The following is a 19,996-nucleotide window of genomic DNA, read 5'->3' as shown; positions in this document are numbered from 1 at the left end:
TACTCTTTCAGTTAGTTTTGTTCAGGCCTGGTAACAGGAAATTGGAGCCTCGCAAACTGAAGCAAAGGAAAAATCAAGACAGCAGAAGGGCAAAAATTTGGAGTGGGTGGGAAAAAAACTTAATAAAAGAAGAAAGAAAAGAAAAAATACCCAAAACAACAATAAAAATATTCCATAAGGGGTGTAAACTTTTATACATTTCAGTGCAGGGAGGTGAAGGACACAGACACAAACACACACGCACACACAAGACTGGGATCCAAATGTGAAATAAGTGAGGCAAGACACAAAAAGAAATCAAAAGAATAAATATAAAGAAGAAATTGAATTACTGAAGACATGCACCTCGATTTTACGGCCCTCTACCACGGTGCCGTGTAATTTCTCCCTGGCCCTGTCTGCATCAGCACTATTCTCGAAAGTTACGAACCCGAATCCCTGCATGCAGCGGGAGAAGGGGGGAAAACATGCACATCGTTATATATTGAAATACTGATCTCTAGGTAAATAGAGAAAAAATATCACAGTATGAAATCGACATCAGCACAACTCAGCAATAACCTCCTAGAGTCACATTGTTGGTTCATGCATGTTTCATAAACGAAAGAAATTAAATTTGATAAAATAAAGGAACTGTAATCATAAGAATAACAAGAGTAATCAAAAAAAAAAAGAAAACATAAAAGCAATTGAGGCCAGACCAAAAAAGAAGTACAAAGTTACTCGAGACAATTCTTTTTTGTTGTTTTGTTTGTTTGTTTAAAAACACCAAACCCTGCTCCGACATCAGCAAGTTCATCAAGCCCAAGCGGGGCTTCTCTCCCCTCTGTTAATTAACAGACATGCTTTGCAGGACCCCCCGCCCGCCCCCAACACAGTACAGGACATGGACACTGAGCAGCACTTCGTTTTCTTGAGAAACTGCTACAAGAGCGAGCAGGGATCTGAGTTCACGCCTGGCACCAGGAATTCTGCGAAGCTTTGGGCAAATCAAACACTGAACCTTGCTTTTCCCACCTGTAAAATGGAGACAATAATAATTACCTACCTTAGAAAACTGTTGAGAGGAAGGGCTGTTTGTAAAGCATCCCTTGTAAGCTCTTCGGGGCACAGCTCATGTTTACTCCTATGCCTGTAACTTCCCTAATAACACGCATGGGGCCCTGAAAGCAAGCAGGGCTTCTAGGTGGCACCATCAAATAAATATCACTTAATGTTAAGATTCACAGTATCACCTATTGTAGTTTCAAAATTTTCCTGTCCTCAAGTACTGTGTTGGACTTGTGTCAATCTAAACACCTACACACAGATCCATCAGTAAAGGCAGGTTCTGCCTGACACTGCCGACCCACTGCTACCTCCCTCCCACCCTGCCACCCACCTTACTTGGCTTTGTTCTGAGATGGCAACCTCTGCGCTGTGGATAGCGCCAGATCTCTGCCTAGTTAGATCACAAAGTCTGAGAAAAATTGACATGCCTTGCTTGGAACAACCCTAGAGGCTCGAGTACTACTAAAATGTCCCTTTAGTTAGATGAATTTAGGTTTACCACATCCATCAAGGCACACGCAACACACCTGTCCTATACGCTTATGCTGCTGCCAAGTCATGCAGTCGCTTAACAGGGCAGGGTAAGAGATCATGCTTCCTTCCACAGAGGTAAGTGCACTGACATTAAAACAGAGCCAATGTGACTAAGTGAATTAGGATTTTAACCAGTAAGAAATGGTATCTTACTACAGACAACTGTGATGAGAGATCTTCATGCCATTACAGAAAGTGGGGCCAAAGGAAAAAAAAAAAAAGTGCCAAGGAAAACACCCAACTTTGTTGCATTCTGCTTTTAGGGTATCTTAAGAACAAAAGTAACTGGCTCCTGTAGCTTGGTATACAGCAAATACCAGTTTAATGTACAGACAGTAATCTCTGCTGGCTGATACCCTCAGAGGCAGGAAGAACAAAGCTTGCATTTGATGCAATAGAAACTCCTGATTTTAACTGGAGAGCGAGGCAATGCGAGTGATCTACAGCTATGCCTCACTGGGGAAACCGCATGCTGGCCTCACAGCCCCCTTCCGTACAGCTTGGGGTTAAGATATAGGAACTGAACACCCACCCACCCTCCCACCCCCCCCAAAAAAAAAAAAATAGCATCTTGATTTCCAAGCACTGTTAGCAACAAGCCAAGCAAGCCATCATTCTTCACGTGCTTTTTAAAGGTCTATACAATACTGATCTTAACAAGCCCAAGCCATTCGCACATGCTGGCCTTTATCATCCACAGCTAAGTTGCCAGCACAAAACTGTTACACATTTGTAAAATGCAGGTTGGTTGTTTTTTATCTTTCCCCCCCCTGAACAGCAATAATAAAAGAACTTAGCCAAAGTACTGCAATGTTGAAATCAACGAGAGTGCTCCTTTGGGCTCCAACTTAATAATCTAAAGCTTCAGATAATTTCATTTCTCCAGCTATAAATAAAAACCTATATAAATAACAAACTGATGCCTTTTTCAGAACAGCATAAAAGTTTTCTGTTTAAATGAATTAAAGTTGGAGCTACAAGAGATAGGGGCTAATAAAACAGCCCAACCGCATATAATTCATATATGTTGCAGGGAACTAAGGGGGTGGGGGTGCTGGGAGTGTAATAGCAAAGCTGATTATAACGGGATAGGGTATCATGTCTGCTTCAAAGAAGCCCTACAGAGAAAAGCAAGACTGAGAAATAGAGCAACACCTTTCCCTCTGGTTCTATATCATGGGGAAAAAGCATCTTTAAAAGGTTGGCGGAAGAGAGGAGGTAACGACTGCAAGAGGAGTCTATTTCCCTCTTCTTACATGAAAATTTCTGTTTGTTCTAGACAAGTCTGTGGAGACCGAACAAAATTTATGTCTTCAGTGATGATGTGAACTGAAAGCTGGATAGCAGAGGGAAGGCAGTTTTTTTAGACATTAATCTGTACAGGCTAGAACCAAACAAAGACTATTTTAATTCACATTTGTTTGCAATTAGTGCAGTCTGTATGGGATTTTAAAAACCACGTTGTCATTAAATATCTTTAAACTGAATAGCAATTTTCAATATTTTTAACAAATTAACTCAAGGTAGGGTACAATCCACATGCAGACTATATAAGAATAATTAACAATGTGAATTAAAGCAGAATTAATCTGATTCTGAACAACATAATTAACCACAATTTTTGTTTTATTGACAGATCAGTCCTTAGCTTGTGCGACTCTCTTTGTTGAGAACCATTTAATGTCAATGCTAAATTAACACTTCACATAGTTGACTATGGCAGAGCCAGTATTTGTGCCCCCTTGGTTTGTCATCTTAATGCATCTCTTGGACATTTGAATTTTCATCAGGAAAAACAGATGAGACAAGCTTGACATTTTTGTTATTTAAGTTTAAAAACTAGCAATGATATATATACATATTTTTGATGTGGGAGAGAAAAAAGCACATACATGTATTTTTAATTCCTTCTCAGAGATGACCTGTAAAGAATAGGGATTAATTTGTACCTAAATACACATACACCAAACAATTCTCAGTTTTCCCTCCCAAGGTCGCCTTGCACTTGGGTGGGGGGTGGGGGGGGCACGGAGAAAGAAAGAAAGAAAAAGAGGTGGCAGAGGTCCAATATTTACTAGCTTAGCTTTACAGCAGGTACTGGTTTGCTCCATAGTAGTAGGTATGGAGGCAGAGGAAGGGAAGATACAATTCCTGGGTTAAAAAAAAAAAAAAAAAAAAAAAAAAAAAAAAAAAAGACTTAAGGTTTCTAAAATTTTATTTAAACAAAGAGCTTAGGTTTAATAATGCCATTACGATAACAAGGCTGAAATTCTCAACAACTCCTCTCCACCAGCAACTGCCAGGAACTTCTTCCAAGCAGAAAATAAGTTTAAGCCTCAGAGTACCCAGTGAACGCTAAATAACCCCAGCAAACATTTTTAGGACTGGCGAGTAATTTGCAGTACCAGACCAACCCCTTTTTATCCAAAGGTTTATTCAAAGGGCCTGAAGAGACCGAGTAACTGCCACCCTTTTAGTCTGGCCTCAGACTCTGCAATAAATAACAAGCAACATGATGAGCAGTGAAAAAAATAATAAATGTATATATATAGTATTTGAATGTTTCCATCTCTGAAGAATGAGAAAGAAAATTTACCATGTAACCGTAAAGGGAGAAATCAAAAGCAGACGGTTCTCCTGGGTGTGGCCAGAACACAGAAATTAAACAAAAAACAACAACAACAAAAAAAAGTAAAATAAAAAAAAGGAAAATAAAATAAAACCAAAGGAAACTAAACAAAGCCCCTTGAAATCCATGCATTGTTAACCCTTCATTTGTCATGGAGTTTAGACCAGTCACCTCAGCAGCAGCATCTTTGCCTTATACCACTGGAGCACGCAGCCAGCTACTGGCCTTGCCATCATCAGCTGCTGTGCTTGTTTTTAACCAATTTTTTTTCTTTTTTTCTCCACCCCCCACCTTATTTCCATAATAAACAAACTTTTTGGAGCCTGAAAAAATGGCCAAGGAGACAGCAGTTTAGGCTACATGTTTCCAAGGCATTTGGACAGAGTAGGAGGGTTCAGCTATAATCCACCTGAGATGAGCAGGACTGAATGCACTGACAGAAACACAGCATGAAATTCAGAAACACATTATTCAAATCACACACACAAACACACACTTTAAACTGGTGAAGGAATCTACATAAACCAAGCTGCCACCATTTCAGCAGCTCTTCCAGCTCCTCCCTGCCTCCATGCACACTTTGGGTGCACTGAGGCACATACGCATAAAGCACCCATCTGTGCTTTCTGGTGAATCGGATGCAGGAATTAAGCTGGCTAAAAACCCATACATGTATCTTCAAAAAACCCTGCAGGGCTATTTTCAAGCTGGATCATTTCCCCAGTCCGTCTCGTTGCATTGCTCCACTGCCAATCCCTCCCTGCAAAACTGAGGAGGGGGCAGAGGCCAGCAGGAACTGCAGGAGCCCGGCCACCACTGCTGTGCAGCGAGAGCTGGGGCTTCGGAGCAGCTCCAGCCAACTCGGGTCAGGGGCTTCATGGCCCCGCGTTGTCCTTGTTGTGTGTTCTTCCTCCTCCCCCACAATCGAACAGTCGTGGATCTTACTGCCTGGTCTGCGAGTTCCATAGTTAAACAGGCAGAAGACAAGCTCATGTCTCTCAAGCACTCCCTCTCCCTGCTGCGTCAGTTTTTCTGCTAATTTAGCACCCTGGATTCAGCTCCCTACACAGTGAAACGAGCGCTACTGGGAAGGCACTCCCACAGGAGCAGTAAATCAGCTTATACTATGAAGCCATCAACTTCAGTCTTAATTATTCAAGCTTAAATAAACCAGTTCAGTGTATGGACTAATTTAACTCATTAGTTCAGTATTGCAGAGTTGAAGGCATGAAACTGTACTTCACTGAGCTAGGATAAAAGAGACACAGGTCACGTCTCCTTCATGCCACAGGCATAATGAAGGCATGCGGTAACCTGAGAAAGAGACAGTGGTCACTGGTACTTCATTTGTTATTAAGCCTCTTTGTGTTAATAACACTATTTGTATTTCTGGCTCAACTGATGGCATCTGAACAAAACCTATAAAAATCAAATTAAAGTGAAAGTAAGACCTCTAATTTATTTTATGTAACAAGGGGTTGTACCCCCTTGACTGAGTGGAAACTAAGTCCAGAACAGGAGTGGCTCAGCTCAAAGCACCTAATCCATTCAAAGATGAAATAAACACACATGCAAACATACAGTCTTTTAGGCACAGTTATCAAAATCTAAATTCATATTCTTACCTTAACCTACAGTTAACTGCAAACATAGACCCCTAAGCATTTGCACACAGCTTTCTGCACAAATTTTTAGTTAGCACAGTTTTACTTAGAACTCTACTCACCGATAGATGTAGTTTCTTTGTGAAGACAAGATGTAAGCTAGTATACAACCGATCTTTTAATTAAATATGAAGTGCTTCTAGACACTTCTGTACTATACAAGAACTTGGAGATCTGGGTCTCCCAAGTGGAAGGCTGCGAGGGACATAAGCTTAACACTACCCTGAAATCACAAGCTTGCAATCTGCACTAATATGACCTCGTATCATTTAAAAATCTTTTTTAAAAAAAAAAAAAAGCTCCCTATTCAGCCAAGATTTTGCTGTGTGCTTACACACTCTTGGTCTCTGAATGTCACCGAGGGCACATCTTGGAATGCCATGTGGTACACAGCTGATGAGTGAAGAGCTTGGATTCCCTTCCCCTGCAGCTTCACAAATGCCACAGGGTACTTATTATGCAGGCAGAATGCATTAATTCTGCAAATATGTCCCCTTGTTCGGTTGAGCACAACGCCAAAATACACATCTAAAGGATGCCATCTCCACTAACAAAAGGAGCAGGAATCCTCTCTCTAGACTTCCTATGGAGGTGTTTATTCACAGTTCAATGAGGTGCATGGTAAACTGCAACCATGAGCAGAATGCTATTTAAAGGCACTCAGAGGCCAGAACTAGAAACATAATGGTAAACAGGATAAATGAAACAAACAGCTAGTTTCCTGGAAGCAAGCAAAAAAACCCCAAACACATCACAAGACAGCTGATGCCATTCTATTAAAGAACAAAAAACCAAAATTAAATTCAAGGGACATTTAAAGTCTGTATCTTGTTTCTTAGATGTAGCAAAGCAATATCAGTATGAAGTCTACCAGGGCCCACATAATCCTACTAAACAGATTGAATCTCAGAAGTCGAGTTAAGAAACAAGAATCCACATTGCTTTGAGAGAAAAATCGGCAAACCTAGTTATTAACTGCTTCCTACTCTGCTGTGAAAGTCAACAAACAACACTTAAGCGGTACGAGATGGCTGTGACACACACAGACTGCTCTCTCGTGGGTCACCAGACTTCCTAAATACACAGAGGTCCTGAAGATGCAGCCAGTTTGATACAGTACCCCTGCCCAGGCTGTCCAAGAAAACTGCCTGGTCATCTCAGGTGGATTCAAAAGGAAGAATGCAACCCACACACTTCCGCCAGTCCCTCCTACTGACCAGCACTGGAGCGATCCCAGTAGAGTTCTCCTGCCACAGCTCAGCAGGGACAAAGTGCTGCTCAACCCCATCATACACTGGGTGGGGGCAAACCCAGGGCAGTTTGGGATTTACCATTGTACCTTTTAAATATTTACAGAACATATATACAAAACTCTACAACCCTTAGGAACCCAGGGAAGGGAGCATAGAGAACACAGCACAAGGCAGGCAGCAGGAGCATCTGCTTTCGGATTCCCAAGAGAAGGAGGAGAAGAAAAGAGAGGTTTCATATCATTAGATTAGAATGGAAACAACAGGGCAGGAAAATGCATTCAGATTTTGTTTTTCCCTAAGGTGGAGGAAGAACCCAAGAGTGCGTGAGTGGCCTCTAGAAAGATCCATTTCCTTTGCTTCACCATCAGATCACCAAACTGTTGTTTTTCCATCATTATGTGAATACCAGGTGCTTCGTGCAGCTACACCCCACTCAAACACTGGGGCCTCCCATTTTCATGCTAAGCAGGAATAATCTTGCATTTTTTTTAGAACAGGAATTATTTTGAGTAGAGAAGGATGCAAAGATACCACAAAATTACTCTTCGGGTGTTTTCTCATTCTGTTCAGATTCTGCCCCATTCCTCTTTACAGGGTATCAGTTTTGCAACTGCTTTTTGCTGTAAGATGACAAAAAAGCAGTAGAAAACTGCATGGTCAAGGACCAGAAGAACATCTCTTCGGATCGCTTTTTTTCTTCATGTATTTATTAAAGATTCAGGATAAAATTCATCAAGGAACTCTTCAGCAATAATTTTTGTTTTAACTGAAAACCAGAAGCCTTAGGCTTTAACAACTGCACAAGAAGGTACATTTTTCATAGTCATAAATGAAGCCTTCACAGAAAGCCTCCAGTGTCAGTGTTGCCTAGAAGGGAAAGGGCACCTGTGGGTGTTTAATACAGGGCTGTATGGATGAGAGAGAGTTGTTCACATGTGGAGAGGACAACACTGCTCTGAAAAGCACAGGCAGTAGGGGATGAAGGATAGATGGAGCTCACCACTTTGCCAGGCCAGTTATTTTTGTTCTTTCTTTTGCAATTACATCCAAACAAGCAGGGATTTGATAGAGGCCAGAGGCTATTCCCAAAGCCAAACAGAAATGACTAAAATCAAGACCAGTTCACGGATAGCTCTGGCCTATAAATATCAGAAGAACAACACAGAGCAGAATAAATATTTACAAACTCAGCATAGCTGTTTTGGTAAAGTGTATAGATTTTTATCCACATAGGGAAGTAAAACTCTCTAAGTAAGCCATATAGACATTTACTTGTTCAGACTGTCCCATTACAAAAAAAGCAAAACAAAACCAAAGCCATGGTATTAAGCACAAACAAAGGTTGGCAAAAGGGCTAACACTCATTTCTTTTGCATACAGATCAACTGCTTTCTGGTTTCCAGCTAATACAGAGACTGAAGAATTAATTACAGAATGCATCTTGGGCAACACGGGTGGAAATTTGCAGAGGGCTCTGAACATGAACATACCCTGGCATACATGTTGAAGCAAAGAGGCCACCTTAAGACTGTGAACCTCAAATCCAAGCAAAAGGCATAGACTCTAAACCGAAACTGCTTAGCTGAATTGCAACTTCAAAATCTCTTGTGTGCATGCACACATGTGCACACACGTGTGTGGGGGGAGGAGGGAAATTTTGTTTTAATTGAAAATGGGAATCTTAGCATTGATTAAGTCAAGCAGAGTATAGACATGCACTGTGCAAGCTTCCCCCATAGAGCTTTGGCAATGCACCTCACTCCTGACCTGCAAAACTCCCTGCTATTCCAGTGCTGAACCTCCTGGGCAGAGAGAGAATCACATCAATTTGTCATTGTGGTGATATTGGTTATGTGATGAGAACCAATTGCCCATTAGGACAAAGATCACTGAGTCTCTCTGCAGCTGACCTGAGCAACATTTGAAATCTCTTCTTCAGAGAAATAAATTAATATTAACCCTCAACAAAGCCTCCCTCTTAATATATCTGTAAGATGAACATAGGTGTGTGAATGCAAATTCAGTGGGGAAATGTCCACATGGGGCAGGGCAAGTAGAATGACGATGCTAATCCTAAGCATCAAATAAACATGAAAGGCCAGTATCTCAGAAGTGCCAAGTAAGTCTGCAAAATAGAGTAAATTAAATCCTTTCACCTATGAGGTATCAGTTTTCCTACACCAGTTTTTAATGCAACGAAAATGTGGTTGGGGGGGGGGCTGGGTTAGGCTTTGTTCTTAGAGTCTCCTATCACACAAAGCTGTTTTACCGTTGTCTGCCTTCCCCACAGGTCACCCACTGCTAGTGCAATGGGAATGGGTTGGTAGGAAGGCTCAAGTGACTGACTCCCCGTTTGTTCAAAAGGCTGGGGAAACCTGATCCCACATTACAGATGGGAGCGTCTGGGAGCATTTGTACATGCTGCCCAGAAATGACCATGCTCAGAGTCTGGAGTCAGAGGGAACAGGAGACAGTCCCCAAAATAGCTTTTCCCTTCCTCCATCACACTAATTCCTGCTGATGTCTACAGAGTATATTCTCTAGGCAATGAACTGCCTTTTACTCTACAATCAAAACAAGAGAAGCGGGTACAGAAACAGGACTTACCTTCGAGCCACGCTCATTAAAGATTATCTCTACATCAAGGATTTTGCCGAATTGCTGTAGAGAGACAAGGGGGAGAAAAAAAAAAGATTTATTTTTGGCAGTCTGTTTTTTTCTACCTTTTGGGGGCTGGCTTAGTGCAAGAAGGGAGATGAGAAGGTTTCCATTTCTAGCATACAGGCAAAGGCATAAAATCCCACTGACGTGACCCAGTTCTCTCAGGCTAGGACGTATGGATCCTCTTGGTCACAGACCACAGGTTTTCTCGCACAAGTCTAAAGGAAGAAAAACAATCTCTAGAAGAGTTTTAGGGATTTGAGGCAGCTCTTCTTTTCTTCCTTTTAATCTAAACAATTCTTTCTTCCCTCATTCTACTGTTTCACTTAAGACATGGTTATAAGATTTAATTTCAGACATCCACATTTCCCAAATCTAATTCAGCATTTCATCTTCCTCCTGACGTGGCTATTGCGAGACGAACTTAACAGTCATGTGGTTTCTCTGGACGGGACAGTCACATAAGACCCCCAACCTCAGGGATTCCAGACTCTAGATCTCCTTTCTTCCCTTTACATTCCAAAACTCCAAGCCTTTGAAAGAATTGATAGCAGATTCAGAAACCATGAGAAAGGCCAACTCCCAGCAGTTTGTTTTTCAAAAAAGATAGTTCAACCTGCGACATACAGCTGGCTGTTGATAACCTATGCAAGTTTATTACATATAATGCAATTATGAGCTCTGCCTCAGTCTGGAGACCCTAAGGAGAGAAGGGCCCTACTACTCTGCACTGTTTCAACAACTGGTTCCAAAGAGCTCCCTACTCACCGCAGAGCAATAATGGGAAACGAGAGCTACAAGCTAGAAAGGAGATTTACCACACGCTGTAGAACCATATACAGATCACACCCTTCATGTTGAAATATATTAAAATATTTTCATTCAATTGGCTAGATTCAAACCAGTAACCCAAAGGTAAAGGCATCACTACTTCAACAGAGCCCTGCAATGCTCTGTGTCCTCTAGAAATGCCGATGTTGTTATTTCCAAACTGCAGGTTTGCTCTCCAGAAAGCCAGGTCTAAGATCTCATTCAAAGGAGCACATATACAGAGCAGCCTTCATTCTAGAGATGCATACTGCACTCAAATTCTATATCTGAGTGGTTTTCCTACCCCATTATTTACCAAAGCTTCCATCAACAGGGTTTTGATCCTGACTGCTTGCACAAGATTTAAAGATGGTAGCAGATGAAGGAAGGGTCAACAAGAAAAGAAAGGAAGGTCTCCGAGTTCGGAAAGATCATGAACACAGCCTCCAGGCACTGGGACACTCTTCATTTTGCCATGCTGTTCTTAATATTGGCTGCTCATTTTTTATTAACATTTCCATTCAGAGTCAAATGGGTATAATGCTCATTTTATGGGTGCCCTGCTTGAAAGACTTGTGGCCAGATTATTTACAAGTGAGCCATGATGGCTGGGGTGCAGCTCTGAATATGTAAAGCAATAAAAAGCTATTAAGTCCCTTGAACAAGTATTCCACAACTGTCTTTAAGAAAACAAAATGCTTCCAACGATTTTAGCTATAGTTTCTGTCTGCTTTCATTTGCCATTCTTAAAAAGGAGACAATTTTATTCTTTTACAAATGTTGGTTCACAGATGTTGTTTTTACTGTTCTATTGTTTAAGGACAATACTTGATCTTTTATTCATCCCAAGAACAATTAAATTCACAATATCTCACATTACATGAAGTTTCAATAATGCTAATGTAAACATGCATCTTCCTTGACACCTCAACATCTCAACAGCTTAGGCTTGATCCACACTGGATCCTCTTTTGACCACTGCTGTGCCAATCACAGATAAAATACATTTTCTATTTCTATCCCATGCTTGGTGTGGGCTTGTCTATAAAGGAGATTAGCTGTTGATTGCTTTTTGTTGTCTTTGTTGCATATGGCTTGGGCCATATGCAAGATATGAAAGAAATCGGTCATGATTGCTTTCTTGGTAGACTATTACAGTGTGGTTACACAACAGGGGCTGAACCAATTGTACAGCTTGTGGCTGCTGAAGGGCTGTCCCTGCTCCCTTGTCCTTCTTTGTCTGATCTCACCAGCTTCCTAAAGCTGGCCCCAGTTTTTATTCTCACCTGTAGATTAACTGATACAGCTCACCAAACCTGCAAAAAACTTGCTCAACAAAAGGAATACATACAAAATTTTTGATGATTTACTGATCTGAAATGGCTCAAAGGGCCAGGTGAGCATTATGGCTCTGAGAAGCAAAAGGGAGCAGAAAGCAGCACACCCCACCCAAGAGCAGGATCTGTCCCTGCCAGATCAGCTGAGCTGCCTCGTCTTGCCACACATGCTAAAACAGTCAGGCTCTCAATAAACACAAATGCCAAGATTATTTACAGAGTCTTCAAAGCCATCAAAAAATCACCTCATTAGAATCATCTTGAAATAGAACAAACCATGCAGCCTCTGGTGCACTATTAATGCTGTGCCATCTTCCCCTCCCCCGCACCCAGCTAGACCTGGATCCTTGGGTACTACTGCCAGAGCTGCCCGAAAGCCTTGTTCAGCTGAGCTCACTGCACAGGGTTTCCACACCAGCAGGAAATTCTGTCTTTCATGTTTAATTTCTTGTGGCTGACAAAAAGCTGGCAGTAATGCTGAATACGAGTGGTGTGACCTAACTCTGTGAGAGGTGGCAGTGCCGCCTCCCTGCTTGGTGGATGACGGAGATACGTTGTTTCCTAGATGACAGAATTAAGGTCACCAAATCCTGCGGCTGCAGCGAGTACAGGCTTGACATCTACTGCAATGGGCAACATCCACCCATGCAAACTGCCCCAATCTCTTTTCTACCTAGAAGGTGTGGGTGTTTGAAGAGGCAGGAGGGAAGGACCTACTTGGGAGAGAAGGAGCAGGGGCTAAATACTGAACTGAGGTTTGCTGGGGAAGGGATTCCTGCTCCATGAAATTTCCTGGAAGAAAGCAGCATGGCCAGAAGGCAGGAGGATGAGAGCTGGGCTCTTCAAGAGACTCCGCTGCAGCCATTGCAACAGCTGCTATGACAGCTCCCAACACCACAGCTCTTGTCCTCACTGCTGCAACGGTTACAGCAGGTCCAGCACTGGAGGCACTTTATTTTTGGTAGTGTGCCAGAATTTTCCTGAAGAATGAAAGCAGCAAAAAAGAACTAGTTCATTTTAACAGTTTATATCTCCTTCAAAGCTGAATCTAATTTAGCGGAACATAAAAAGGCACTCTGTTCTCTGATGGTGCTTTGCCTACCAAATGTCAACAGCCTACTGCAAACAATGGAAGTTTTAAGAGCTCCTTAGTGAAAGGTCACAATTTTGTATGGAAAATGCTAGGCTGCCTAAATACAAGGGTCAACACCAAATACCCCCCTAGTAATTTTTTAAAATCATGTATACAGGCATGTTTGTATTTTCCAGCAGACAGAGGGTCTGGCCAAATAAAACAACACCCATGCTTAGGTCATCCATGAGGACTAACTCTCTAACCTTGAACACATGAACTGCTGTGCGCACAGTCTCGATTTGTTCACTCTGTGATTACCAAGAACTACTGACAACCCTGCACAGCAGCTAGGGAAAAAAATTCTCAGTGGAGTTCACAGGCTCTGAAGAAGGCACTGCAGGATGACACGTCTCACAAATGCACCCACCATGACTTAAAAAGCTTACTATGTGACCAAGAAGCCAGGATCTCCCATCACATGCCAGGTCATGCAAGAAACCTTCTCCATGAACTGCTTATGCACATGCCATATGATGGATAGATACACACACACACACACACACTTCCAGTAATACCACAGTATAGGAGCTATAGCATCTGTTTTATCTTAGTGCTCCATTCCCTGGAGTGAGTGACCTTGTATAAGCTTTTAGGGTTTTTTTTTCTGTAGAGCAGGTAAATAAGAATCATCTCCTCTACTGCAGTAGCAGGGGCTATTGGAAATAACAGTTTTAAGAGGCATAAAGATATTAACAGACATCAGCTATGACCAGAACCCAATTTTCTTGCTTGAACATGATGTACCTCATCATAGATGCAAGGACATTCTGCAAGGAAAGGTATATGCATGCTGTGTGTTTCTTTCCACTCAGATGATGTGAAGGCAGCAGATTTTTCCAGCAGAGGCCATAACTACATTACATATAATAAATTTGAGAGATCTGGCACCAGAGAGCTTTTGCCTTCCAAGGCACTGACAGTTTGGTAGGGCCCCTCCTGTATGCTCTGTTCCAGCTGGCCCTGCCTCCTCTCCCTGTCTAGAGCTTTCAAAATCAGCTCAAAAACGTGCCAGACAACTTAACTCTAAAGATGCAAACAACAAGGAGTACGAGGCAAATTCGCTAAATGGAACAATGAAAGGTAATGTGAGACATCATGTGACAACCTCACATCTGTACAAGAGAACTCTGTATGCCCAAGCAGCTTTGTACTGGCCCTACAAAATTCACTTGAGACAAGTGCAGTGAGCTATCTAAACTCCGAAGGTGCCAAACAGTCCATTTGCAAAGATGGTCAAAATTCAAAATAGCCAGGAAACCAGCCTCCTGTGCGGGAAACCATTTCAGGTCCTCAGGCTTGAGATGTGTGAGCAAGAGCATTTCATATGCAGGACAGGTCCATGCTGCAGACAGTGTCCTTTACCCTAGAGCTTCCAACTCCATGGAATACACTTTCAGCTGAGAACAGTTGGCTCCATCATAGTGCATATTAGTGAGTGCTTAGTCATAGCAACATGGGGCCTGCCAGAGCTACAATGCTATCAGTATGTGAACTTCTCACCTGAAGCTGGGTCACGTTTCTTCAAAATAGTAGGGCCCACCCTGCTACAGCCCAATTCAGCCAAGCTACACCAGCTTTGCTGACAGGAAAATAGAAGCATCAAGGATTTTATAAACCGAAGCATTACCATAGTTTACTAACGGAAGACAGTAAACAGCACCAAGGAGCCCTTAATAGGGTTGCCCTGTTGCCAAACAAAACAGGTTTTTCTAAGAAACTAGACTTTAAAAGGAAGCCACACAAAGAGCAGAGATTTCTAACAGGATTTACAGACCACAGCCATCCCAGCAAACAAAGCAATGAAGAACATAGTTTCTCAGTCATTTGTTACCCTCTTACTCACAAAGAAAGGATTTTCACATGGAATAGTGAGATGGGGTGAACAGTTACACAGGCTACCACTCCAGAGATCTTAACACCAGGCTACCCTTCCAGGTCTACACTTGCAGCTCCTTGTTCCTGCCTTGTGCCATATCCCCAGAGGTGCGACTGCCCACAAAACCAGCATACATTCAAAATTCAGTTTGAGAGGACTCAGACATGTAGACTGAATCCATATAAAACCGGGTTATAAAAGGCACTCCATGTAATTTTACCCAGCCCTTTATGCAAGTAAACCCAGCTACAGCACAGCACTGCTTCCTAAATGACATTCAGCCCAGTATCACTGCAGACCCTTCTACTAATTTATATGAAAACCTAAGTATTAGATAAATTTATGACCCTGTCATCGCTGCCTTCCACCAGATGGTCATTACAGAAGTTTCTGTGTCCCGTGGCATCAGCACTTCACTTTCGTAGAGCAAGACAGACAGTACAATAGCTGCTGACAGCTGCAGCGGCACAAGCACCCTCGTGCAGAAGTACCATGGTCCCCAATGTAGCTGTGCAGACAAAGCAGGATGTTCAAGCAGCACAGAGCACACAAGCCCTTTGCAAAAGGTTGATTCCAGAAATTGCCCTGGGGAAGCACACCAGTATAAACAACAGTGCCTCTTCTAACTCCAACCAGTATCAGCAAGAAGAAAAGTCCTGCCCTGTGACAGGGCTGGAGCGCACACTCATCACTGGAAGAGCTTGGAAGCAAGAATCAAAGAGGCCACCTTGTGTCAGAATGTTCTCCAATACCGGCACGTGGGACTTGTTATGCGTAATCGGTGGCCAGTACTAATTAGAGATGAAAAAACTCAAATATATCTTGATATCCAGAAGACAGGACTTTGTCATTCAGATGTCCAAGCCACTCAGCAGGGTCCCTTTCAGAAACCTTCCCATTGCTGTACTTCAGGCCAGACTCCATCAACAGCTGCAGGTCAGAGCTTCTTTTTCTACCATGTTATTTACCTACTTCCCTTAATACCTAACGAGTAGTTTTCTGCCATTGCCAATATTTTTGTATCATAAATTACTTGTGTATTTAAATTTATCTGCTGGCAAACAGACTTAAAATTCTACCAAATTCTTAGTTGAGGAAGCACTTAGTCTAGCTTGTTATTGCTTTAGCCTCAAACTATATGCTCATGGAGGTGTTTTGCACTCTTGACACCATAATGAAGTTGGATGAGAAATTATATCTGCTGAGATATTTTAGGAAGTGCAAAGTGCCAAAATGTTACCCCAGAGGGCAAGATCTGAAGGATACATGAGCTTCCAAAAATATCTGAGCTCCCAGAGCTGTGTTTCTTGGGTCATACAAAGCAGTGGTCTACCACAAACATACACTATCAAGAGCCTCGCAGTAGATATATGAATTATGCTTAGAGAATGAAAAGGATCACATTACCTCCATTAAAATCCAATCTTTTTAAAAAAAATGTAATTTCGACACCTCTAATAAACGAAGTTATTAATAACTTCATTAACTGAAAGTTACTAAATGTGACAAAATGGTCACCTTTTATACAAACCAGCCATACATTATTACTGCTGTAGCTGATAATGCGTAAAAACCCTTTATCAGCTGGGCTGATTATGTTCTCCACCAGAAGCATTTAACAGCCTTCAATTAGTAGTCATATAGTGAGCATGTTTTAAAGAAGGCAGTAGCTTCCTCTGAAGCCAGAGCCTGAGAGAATGCACACCCTACACTGTGCTATCCCACCTTCATCTGCAATTGTCATCAATATAGTCCTTATCTTTATGTTACGCTATCTCCTTTATTAAAAATAGTTGAAGATTCTTGAGCAAAGAGCATTTCATCATGGTAAATCCTGAGAAACATCAATTCTTACTCCTCATACTGTTGCTCTCATAACGGATAAGGATTTAGTGCACTGACACCCATATGAACTCTTTGCTTGTTTTTGTGGGAGCAATTCACGATTCAGCTTGAGAACAGATGGATTTACCTCCTGCAGGCACTCAAACCCAACCTCCACCTTCTTCAGGAGACTCTGAAGTTCATCTGACACTGAAGTCCCAAAACTGACCAAAGTATTCCAGCCAATTTTATACTGGGAGGAAAGCTGCTTCTTGAAGCCTAAGAGGGAAGGACTGAAGCTATCAGCCATGAGGTGCAAGTACAGACACTACCACAGCACCAAGCCGAAAGGGCTGGAAAGATCCTGAGGGGAACAGTAAAAAGGCAGGGGACAGCCCACCAGCAGTTAAAGAGAAGACCATTACCACCATGTCAAAGTCCTTACACACACTAGGCCAAAGAATGTCCCTCAGAAGCTGGATAGTAAGACTTTGAAAAGAGTTCCTAACTTGTTTTCAACACTGATGGCAACTCCTCCACTCCCTGGTAAGTTGTTTCATTGCATTAAATTAGTTTAAATTACTAAGAATTTTTCTCTCATTTCAAGGTTAATTGTGTTAAATCCTAGCTTCCAACTGGAAAATCTTATTATGACTATAAACAAGACCTAACCCCCTTATTAGCAAGTATCAACCATGCATAAGCACCTGTACAGAACAGACCTGTCATCTCCCAACCTCTCGAAGAAGCTGAATAAATCACATACCCGACATCTTACATGGCTAAAAAGCCACTCATCTTCCCAAGCCCTAGATTATTATTTTTTTTTGGTCCTAAACTGATCTCAGAACTGAACAAAATTAGGCAGCCACTGACTTTTCAACTTTAAACATGAGCAAAATCACATCCCTCCTGCAGTCCAATACCCACTTTTGAGTTGCTGAAGCAACTATCTTCAATGATCACTGGAGTACTCCCCTAAATCAGTGTTTTCCAAAGAAAACTCTCCATCCTACAAGCACAGCCTGGTTCCCACATATTCAGTACTCTGCACTGAGCTGCATCGAACACTTTTTTGCTGGATTTGTCATCAGTTAACCAGGCGTTTCAAGTAATTCTCTAACAGTAACCTTATCTTTCTGTTTCCTCCTCCTCCTCAAATAGTTTTTTAACCGTAAACCTTACTGTCAAGATTTTAATAGTACTGTCTCCATGGGTTGATGCAGATACTGAACAGGACTGCAACTGAAACAGATCCCTGGGGAAACTGACACTGACATCTCCCCAACATACTACTTTCTATTAGCAGGCACTGAAGACTTTTTTAATCCCTCTAATGTGTGCTATGTTTGAGGTAAATATTCTCTTTCTTAAAAATCAACATTGGTCACTTGGACGAATTCAATTGGTTGAACAATGTTCAACTATTATCAGCATTGCTTTGTACAATCTTGTCAAAATGCAGACAAATAATGTCTTGTCTAAGATAATATACATCTTACAAAGTCATTCTGAATAGATATTAAACCATTTCTTCATATTCTGATTTTTTAAAAACTATCCTAAATTCTTTTTATCTTAAGGATCAACATACGGATAGATAGTTCGTAGCTCTTTGGGTCATCCCCCTCAATTTTTTCAATAGTGAAACCTGGTGGGCTGCGTTGCAGCCTTCTGCAACTCCCCTAGCTTACAAGAACTGGCTAAAAATTAACATTAATGAATAAAAGAGTTCCTTGCTTTGGCTATTATCTTTGGATGTACCTTATCTAGATCTACTGTTTTTTAAATATTAGCAAACACTGTCTCAACCTCCTTTGTTATACAGAAAACCAGATATGGTACAAATATCTCCTCTTAAATCATAAACACAGCAAGTTTGTGGTTTGTGGTTGGTTTTTCTGTTTGGTTTTTGTTTGTTTGTTTTGTTTTAGTTTGCAGGGTTTTTTCAAGAGAGAACACAACTGTTCCGAATTTTGTATTGTACCTACACCTAGACCCTTTCTGTTTGCATATAAAAAAAATATATGCGTCCTCCTCTGAACCTGCATCACCAATATCTCCATGATTAGCACAGTTCCTTTCTCACCTGCTTCATTTAAGTTTGCAATTATATTTGCTGCCATTTATTTCCTCCTCCTCCTCTTCTTCCCCGTTTAATGTACAGAATGCTTGAGGTTTTATTAACACCGTTTCATCAACTGTGGAATCATGCCTTTTTGGCTATCAGTATGATTTTGTTGAATACTTTAGTTTCCAGTAACACTTCCCTTTTACAGGTACCTTCCCAGACAGTTATCCTGCCAATTGTTTAAACTCAAAGAAACAGACTCTTCTAAAGCTCCTTATATTACTGCCTGATGCCATATTCTGTTTGCGCAAAGCAAATACAGACAAATAACAATCACTGGTACCTAGGCAACCGTGGGATTTCAGGTCAGCTATTAACTCTTCTTTATCTGCTAGAACAAGGTCAACTATTGATTTATTCCACAGTGGGTGCAGAGCTGTGTGCATTAAAAAATGACCTATTCCTTCTAGAAGCTTTCTGGAAGTCTTTTTACTGGTATCATGAAATGTCAAGTAAATATTACCTGTTTTAAACAGCCTATTTTATTTGCCTCCCTATAAGAAGCATATACATAAGGAAATGTTTGTTCCATTCCTGAGGATATCTCGGGGATCTGTTGGAAACACACAGTAGGCAAGAGATGGTTTGAAACTCAATTTGAATTTGTCAGGAAATCCTTATGTCTGCAGCTCTCTCAAACTATGAAGGTTTAGAAAGCATTATGTAATATCCATTTAATCACACATGGGACAACATGTCTGAAGACCACCTCTGCTCAAATCTGGATGAAAGCATTAGCTAACGTTCTGTGCCCCAGGACTGGGCTGACCTCTCACATGCTGTTCCATCCTCAGGGGACTTCTTTACTCCCTCCCTAGCATCACATTTATTTCTTCCTCCATGGCTTTGCTGTCTACCCAATTCCTCTCTTTGTACAGTAGCTTGAGAAAATCACTCCAGGCAAGGATTTTGAGTCTCTCAGATATGACGTTGAGGAGATGTGACCTGACATACAGAAGGGAGAGGGAGAAGATGGGGGTTACAGGCTAGCCACAGCTGAAGACTCAGACAACCACGAGTCCCCTGTAGGAGAAAGGGTAGGTTTCAAGTGAGTCACCCAAGGGAAAGCATCCTGATCCTGAAAAAGAAATA

At 41.6% G+C, this 19,996-nt stretch overlaps 1 protein-coding gene across 11 annotated transcripts in view; it reads right to left on the bottom strand.

Annotated features, from left to right (window-relative positions):
- The window catches only part of RBFOX2 (RNA binding fox-1 homolog 2), a 174,311-nt gene that overhangs the window by 28,000 nt on the left and 126,315 nt on the right, over window positions 1-19,996 (bottom strand). For all 11 annotated transcript variants that reach the window (XM_055807842.1, XM_055807845.1, XM_055807838.1 and 8 more), the window contains 2 exons: window positions 9,738-9,791; window positions 346-438 (listed from right to left, as the gene is read on the bottom strand). In XM_055807842.1, the coding sequence (XP_055663817.1) occupies window positions 346-438; window positions 9,738-9,791 (147 nt within the window). The remainder of the gene's footprint in view (window positions 1-345; window positions 439-9,737; window positions 9,792-19,996) is intronic.

This window comes from Falco peregrinus, chromosome 6 (genome assembly GCF_023634155.1).
Source record: "Falco peregrinus isolate bFalPer1 chromosome 6, bFalPer1.pri, whole genome shotgun sequence".
Classification (NCBI taxonomy): Eukaryota; Metazoa; Chordata; class Aves; order Falconiformes; family Falconidae; genus Falco; species Falco peregrinus.
This window is presented reverse-complemented; position numbering and strand designations above follow the sequence as displayed.